We start from the raw sequence: 8,452 nt of genomic DNA, 5'->3' as shown, positions 1-8,452 counted from the left end.
TTGTAAAAAATGTAATTAAATAAACAGAGTGATAAATAGAAAAAGTGGCTCAGCAACTTTATCGCCCAAAAAAGTCAGAATTGCATCATGCAAGATTTCTCATCCAATCTTAAGATTTATGTTATTTCGCATAACATGTTATAAACGCGAAGAATTTGAGCGTGCAGCTACCTTAATAACCTTAATCAGATTTGATAATTCACAAAATAAAAAAAAGCCGTACTCACTTTGTGTTTGATTTGGATTTCTATCTATACTAAAACTGTATAAAGCTCTACCTAATTTAACATCACAGCACTTATGTAAAAACCTCAAATGTGTCATATTCGATAAATTGATTCCGTTACAATTTCCATATCTGTACCAAAAATATATTTTGTACAGCGGCCTCGTGGTGGTCATGTTACAGCGGTGGAAGGTTAGCCTCATGGCCCATCGGAGACTGATCGCTGATGTCCGATTGCGAGAGGAACCTCGCGTCTCGTTGTCTGTTCGGCAGGGCGACAAACGCCTCTTGACATCTAGTTATCATTCATCGAGGCATTTCTAGGTTTTGCCATTTTAACTCTTACCTCTCTCTCAGAATATCGTTTTTCCGAACTCCAAACGGTTCACCACTGAATGAAGAAATGTTTTTGGATATATCAGCAAAATGGAAGAAGTTGACAAAATAATAATTCACTCTTTGAAGGACATCGGCTGGTAAATCCTTTATATCTCTATTCCTAGTTATAGTCCAAAATGTTATTCCAAGATTCAAACCTTAATTGGATATTTAAAAAATACGTATATACACACATACACTGATGGACAAAATTAACGCACCACCCTTATATTTTAATATATTTATGTTTTATATTCATATTTTCCATACCAAAGACAGGTTTGGTTGTAAAAATAAGACATTTAAAAAAAAAGTTTATTAGCTGATTGTAAATTTAAAAAAGTCCATTAAACATTTATGCATTCTTTGGAAAAGATTTCTGGTAAAATCCTGATGAATTCTTTCATATTCATCGTGTGTTCGATTTGGTTCAAACCTGGAGTTCAAGCTGCCACACCAAACACTCAATTCCAACCTCATTCAGGTAGCCATCGGCTTTAGGTCGAGATTAGCTTGAATGTGTGGTATATAGTGATTGTTAGTCAATGATTATTCGGAGATCGTGAGATGCGGGTCTGGTGTGACATAGGTTTTAGAAGAACACTTTCTTTATTGTGCCAATGTTTCGATCTTTATTGAGATAATCTTCAGGGTTCAAAGTGTTTGTTTTCCGTGTAGATTTGTCATTCTTGTCTGTCATGTTGAGAGTGCCCAAGTGTTGAGGGTCATCTAAGCGCCAGCATTGTGCTACTTTTTGTGCAAATTGGATTAATCAGTAAATGAAGTAATGATAGCATTTTTTATTTTGTCTATGATGGCTAGACAAAAGCCTGTAACTAATGTAGACAGATAATGGATTTAATTTTAGAGTAAATAAGAATAAATTGAGTGGTGGATTAAATATGTCCATCAGTGTATTTGTAATAACAGGAAAATGCATATTTGTGACCCCTTCACCAATATGATGTTATATTTTAAAAATAACGTACCCCAAACTTATTCTCATCTGTTGGAAAAAAGCCCCATTCCTGGTATTTTTCTATAATAATTGTTACTTTATTCTAAAGCTCTACTTAAAAATAATACCACAAATGTTCAAAATTGTTAGAGTTCAGAAAATATTAAAAATATTTCTCTTTTACCTTATTTTTGCTTTAGTTGTAGCCTATACATGTACATATTAATAACAAATGTGATCACAGTTGTTTTTTTTTGCACACGGTCACATCATTAGAGCTGCTCTCCAGATGATACATGCCACGAGGAATTGCTGTGTAAGGGATTAAGGGGACAAGGAGATCTCGAGGCAATCATTAAGGTGGCATGTTACTAGGGTTGGGAATTTGTAGAGAGGGCTCAAGCAGTATGGTTAGGGTGGATCTTGATTGGTTTAGTGTGAAACTTTTAAAATTGGATCAGTTCATTGACAAAATGTATGTTGAGGTTGTTGGAAAATGACTAAGTTAGTGTAGTACTAAGGAGCTTTGACTATTTGTCTGAGGACTTCTGATACAAAGGATTGGGTGTGCTGGATCCAGTTGGATGCCTTGGCAGAACCCACGATTCCAATTCATGTGTCCAAAGTGGTCACAATAAAGTCTTGTGTAAGGTTAGTGTTGATGCTCAAGACAGATTTCGGTCCTAGAGTAGTAATCATACAAGTCGTCTGTTAAGATGGGGATTCCACATCAGTCTGATGTCTAGGTACAGTCGTAAGTTATTTGAATGGAAGTCAGTTTCTCTTAAAGCCTATTATTTTTCCATGCCTCCTTAATATGACAAAACTACTTTTAATTCTTACCCAACTTGATTTGATTATAAATGAACTAGCATTTATAACACATTAATCTCCAATATTATTATTATTGTTATATATTCATACATTGCTCAATCAGTGTTAAATACACCAAGCAATAAAATTGAAAACATTTTTAATAATTACTAATAAAATATAGTTTTATTTCTGTTTTAATTTATTGTATATTTTCATGTATAGTAACATTAGTGATGAACATAACAGCCTTGATTCATTTTCTCCAAGCCTGATTGTTGAAGCTGCTGTTACATGTTTGGAAACAATTTCACCTGGTATAGACATACCAAGAGTTTTACCTCAGAATATGGCTGCAAAATTCCAAGTTGGGGCTACCATCGCTTCAGCTTGCAAGGTATTTTTTAACTTTTTTTTTTTTTTTTTTTTGTTTTTAAATATTTTTTTCTAAATGTAGGATTTGGGATACACTGGGGATATCGGATACCAAACTTTCATGTATTCAGATGTTATTGATGTTAGAAGAGTTTTTATGTTTTTGGTTGAAAGGTTGCCGAGGGAAACTGAGAAAATTATAGATGAACCTGCTGGTATAGTCGTGATTTGTAGCAAGTATAAATATTAGATATTTAAGAATCACCTTTTAGATCCTTTGTCAAAGCTGATGGCAGATGTAAGTCGAGTGATTAGAACTAGTCTGTCCAGAAGACTAGAAATAGAAAACGTGAAGAGCATTCCATTTATATCGGTACCACTAGAAATAGGTATGTGTGTTCCAAGATTAAGCAAGAACTCATCTCCACAAGGTAAATAATGAATTTGAAAATGTTAGTATTATATTTCTGTATCAATTACTATTTCAGTGCAAAGGAACCAGATGCCTTTTTTAACTAACCAAACTACAATCCATCATACACTTCCTTCTATTGTTATTTTAAATTCTAAAGGAATTTTAGAACATACAGAAGTTAAAAGATCTACGAGTAACTCGTGTTCTGTAACTCCAAAACCAAGGACTTATAAAAGTCAAAACACGTGGTTGAATATCCAAGAAAATATCATTTTTAGCAACAAGGTAGCAACAATTATAGTGATCAATATGCAATATTAATAACTAAACAAATAAAACATTAATGATAGGAATAGTCAAGTTTAGATATTGTTATAACTGAATTGTATATGTTTTTATATACCTAGATAGTTTTTTAAGAAAGGCTTTTGTTTTATTTGTGGCAAATTTTATTAAAATAGTCAATCATTTTCTAAAAGTAATTTTTCACATAAAATCCAGTTGTGCTATTCAAATTTGGATCAGAACTGATGATGCTATTTATGGTAAAAAAATATTGTTCCAATTTTAGTATATATGTAGGGTGGTACATTTTTGACTCATCAGAAAAACAATGAACCACCTGTTTAAATGGACTATGAAGTAACTTCTCTCTTGCTATGCACATAGTTGTAGTGTATGTCTTTCTTTATACAGAGACTCAGATTGGGAATGACTAATGGGGTTATTGAAGAGGAGCCAATGAGCTCGAAACACATAAAAATAAGAAATATTTATACCACAGAACACTTTTTCACAGGTCTTCTTTTCTCCATCTAAAAAGAGTCTTAGTTGAACCAGCATGTACAGTATGCTGCAATTGGTTTACATTTTGAAAGCATATGAATTTGAAAGTATATGCTTCCATTTCTACCCCTTCCTCCAATTGAAAAACACTAGACATGACCTCTGACCATTTCAAATGTATGATCTTATGACTATAAATTGAATAATAACAATTTTTCAAAAACTAATCAATGGATTTTTATAATAGTTATTTTTAAAATGAATGAGCCAGAAATTTGTTTTCTCTTTTTTAAAAATAAAAAGTAACCTTAATTAGCAGCAAAATGAAAAGTCTGGTAGAAATTAAGATAGAACTATTGGATTCTACATGAGAAATTACTTTTAGAAACCTACAAATATTTGAAAATAATATCATATATCAAAAAATTTCAATTTTAACATCACTTCCTTTACAAAATTGACATATCAGAGCTTAATTACATTTAAAAAAATTTACACCCAGAATTGTTTATTCCAATTCAATCCAAATCCATCTTACTAAGTCAAACAATCAAATGATATCTAGTTTGATCGTTTCTGTTTATGTGTGGTGTTTAGTGACTATTAATTAATGATTATTTGGAGATCGTTTCTGTTTATCCTGGTCTGCCAGGACCCAAATTAATTAATTTTGTCTATACACAGTTAGCAAAATGCTGCAATCCAACTGGCAAAATCAAAGAAAATGAAGAGAATCAAGATGCAATTTAAATTTACATTTATCTCGAAGAGAAAAAAAGCAAAAACACTTAATGTCCATTTGCTAAATTAGTTACTATTACACTATTAATTTTTTACTTATAAATTTAACTACAGTTGTTTCCATTTGATTTACTTTTTTATATTTAAAATTCTTCACATTAAAGTTTTATTATACATATTTAGAAAATTATAATAATTTTGGTTCTAGAGGAAAATAATTCCACTCCCAGCACCCAGAAACATACCCAAATCTTTTGAAGAGAAAGAAGAGATCAAGGATATCGAATTGAAAGAGGAAGAAGAGAAAAACGAAATTGAAAATCTTAAAACAAAAATTGATGACCTTAAAACTACAGTGAAAATGATAAATCTGTCTGTTAAGAATGTATCAAAAGACTGCAATGAGACTGAAGTCAGGTTAAAAGAAGTTGCAAAAGAATATGAAGCTCATAGGATGGCTATTGAACTACTACCCAAATATGAGGATAATTTAAAAAAACTTGAAGAAATAAATGGAATCGCAAAACAAAGACTAGTCACTCTTGCAACACAGTGGGATGGGCACAGAAAACCCCTCGTTCAAAAATACATGGAGTTAAAAATGAAAAGTGTGTGCAGGGCTGTAAGTTGTTAGTAAAGACAGAGCAATCAGTACTTTTATTTACATTTTTACTTTATTTTATTTAGACAGAAAATGATAGGGAAATTGAGGCTATTAAAGACCTTAAGCATAAACTAGATTCTCTCAGCCATCAAATTGCTGTAAAACAGACAATAAGAGCCAAACTTTTAGAAGAATATGAGCAATTACCTAAAAATATCAAAAGGTAAGTATTACACTTACATATATAAATATATAATGGTATAATATGATTATATATNTTAATGTTCCATCCTATTATAAAACTTATATATTTTTTTTAAATTACATCATTGTGACTGTATTTATATAGAAAACGCAAAATGAGAGATCATGATTTTAACTGTAAATGTAATAATTCAGATCGGCATACACAAGGAGAATACTGGAAATTATTGGTAACATAAAAAAGCAAAATGATGAAATTGATAAAATTTTGAGAGACACCAAAGCAATTCAGAAGGAGACCAATATTTTAACAGAACGACTGGATCGACTGTTTACAGTTGTTGATGAATCAATTTTTAGAGTGAGTTGGTATATAACCTATATATCATTAATCTTTAAACAGACATATAATGATCCATTTATTTCAGTCTGCCAAAGATTCAAAAGATGAAATTTCCAAAAAGGCCTACAAACATTTGGCCACACTACAAACAGATTGTGCTGATATTGTGAAAATGGTTAAAGAGACCGGAGTCATTGTTAGAGAAATAAGAGATTTAGAGGAACAAGTATGACTAAATTTTTTTCTCTGTTAGTGTGATATATTTTATTATTGGTTTTTCAGATTGACCTGGAATCAAGCAAGAATGTTGTATCAAATCTTCAAAGAATATCTTCAGATTTGTTGCAAATGAAATCAGAGAATAAAACTTTATTAAACCAATTGAAAGAGTGATATTATTGGCTTGTGAAAGAGTATTGAGAGTAATACGTTTATATTTATACTGAAAACGTTTGCTCATTATAATTATAATAATTATTATTTTTAATAAACACAATAAACATGTATTATTGTAAAATTTTGTTCCAATAATTACAGTTAAAAAGACTGCTTAATGAATTACATTTATTTAAAATTTAATAAGAGTTAACGTGCCACAATCCAATTCTCTACAGTACATGATAAACTGATGATGATGATTACATATATATATTTTGTAATTATACTTTCTTTCTAAGGTCTTAGTTGACATAAAAAAGCTAATGTCATGAGCGGGATTTGAAGTGGTTAAAGTAACGGCATATGAGCTGAAGTCATGGGTTCAAATCCCGTTTATGACCCTAGCTTTTTCATCTCAACCAAGACCTTAGGTAAAAAGTATAATTAATTAAAGAAATTAATACAGACGATTATGAGTGATAAATACATATATGGATTGATATATTAATTTTGCTAACAACTCTCCCTGGCCACTTCATAGTTCGAATCCCACATATGACCCTAGCTTTTTCATCTCAACCAAGACCTTAGGTAAAAAGTATAATTAATTAAAGTAATTAATACTGTCAATTATGAGTGATAAATACATATATGGATTGAGATATTAATTTTGCTAACAACGCTCCCTGGCCACTTCGTAGTTCGAATCCTGCTTGTGACCTAGCTTTTTCGTCTCAACCAAAATCTAAGATAAAAAGTATAATTCATTAAAATGAAGTATTATATTAGTATATATGTTTTAATTGGTCCTAGTTAATCAAAGTAATTGTATAAATTGATTCTTTATGTAAAATGTAGTTGAGATGAACCCACAACATTTGGATCTAAACCCGGGTACTATAACCACTTGAGATATTGTGATTTTTCTAGAAGGATCATATGGACAATTTTTTACCATGTATTGACCGACGTGAACTGAAGAAGAGAAGAATTTCAGAAAAGAGACATTTATATTAGACTGCCATACTAGCACTCTGCACCTCATTAGAAAGGTACATTAAAATAGAGTACTGTGTGGACGAAGGTGTGGTTAAAAGCTAGTTCTAATATACAGGGTGTTTTTTTTAGATGGCCCGGCTGAATTTCTTTTGAACCAATGACACTATAAAAAAAACATACATGATTAATATTTTTAGCCTAGTTTCAAATGTTTACCTTTTGTTGGAAAAAAATTATGCAGGGTATCGCACGCACAGTTCAATTTCAAAACTTCAAATACGACCCTATACATGCTGACATATCATTTTAAAGGATTTTTTACACAGAAAACCATGGTGTAATTGAACTTTAAATTGGCCAAAAAACGATAAAGTTATGTCAAAAAGTTCGAGAAAAAAACCATTTGGTTTGCTATTTATTAATCACATTTCATGTTCGAACTGCCTGCCTAGCGTAAAGATGCAAAAATTTGCACTTTTTAACACTCTTCATCACTGCCCAGAGTGATAAAGACAGGGGAGATGGATTGACAAGCATTTTCTATCCTTTGCCGCAGTTCTTCAACTGAGGTTGCTGACACTTTTTTAATTGTCCCCACAGAAAATAGTAAAGTGGTGGTAAATCAGGTGACTGAGGAGGTCAATAGGCCAATCGGATCGTGAGGTCGTATCCCAGCTATCCCGGAAGTGACGATTGAAAATACGTCTAGCCTGCAAAGAATTGTGTGGGGCATCCAACAAGATGGAGAATCATTCTTTCTCGTTGTTGCAGGGAATAGTGTTGGTAAAACCTCCCTCAAAAATTGAACTGAGCACCATTGAAATTATTTTCATAGAAATAAGGCTCAATAAATTTATTTCCGAGAAGTCCACACCAAACGTTGATACTGTGAACCACCTGGTGATGACAAGAGTACAAAATCCTCTGCTTAAGTTCGAAAATTCCAACGGTTAGTATGCCATTAGAGGTGAAATTGGATTAATCAGTCTATAGGATGTATGGAAGAATGTTTTCGTCAGCTTCCCAAATCGGCAATTGTGCAAGGAACGTTAGACGCCTGTCACAATTAGAGGTCGGAAGTCCCTAGACAAGAAGATATGAGCAATATAGCTTAAAATTGCAAGTCCAGAGTATGAAGGCTAATTTTATTTTTTGAAAAACCTAAAACCCTTCCAACATTTCAGAAAGAGGAATTCGGATTTTCACGAATGTACAGTAAAATATTCAGCTCC

At 31.9% G+C, this 8,452-nt stretch overlaps 1 protein-coding gene across 1 annotated transcript; it reads left to right on the top strand.

The window, feature by feature from the left end:
• The first annotated feature begins 220 nt into the window (after positions 1–220).
• On the top strand, positions 221–6,349 carry LOC106673451 (coiled-coil domain-containing protein 22). Its single transcript, XM_014405583.2, has 10 exons — positions 221–702; positions 2,601–2,772; positions 2,833–2,965; positions 3,023–3,181; positions 3,239–3,450; positions 4,901–5,314; positions 5,380–5,519; positions 5,696–5,861; positions 5,929–6,069; positions 6,126–6,349. Exons 1-10 carry the CDS (start codon positions 653–655, stop codon positions 6,234–6,236), a joined length of 1,698 nt encoding a protein of 565 aa, XP_014261069.2. The 5' UTR covers positions 221–652; the 3' UTR covers positions 6,237–6,349.
• Positions 6,350–8,452: the final 2,103 nt, after the last annotated feature.

This window comes from Cimex lectularius, unplaced genomic scaffold, assembly GCF_000648675.2.
Source record: "Cimex lectularius strain Harlan isolate CLEC.00 unplaced genomic scaffold, Clec_2.1 scaffold365, whole genome shotgun sequence".
NCBI lineage: Eukaryota > Metazoa > Arthropoda > Insecta > Hemiptera > Cimicidae > Cimex > Cimex lectularius.
This window is presented reverse-complemented; position numbering and strand designations above follow the sequence as displayed.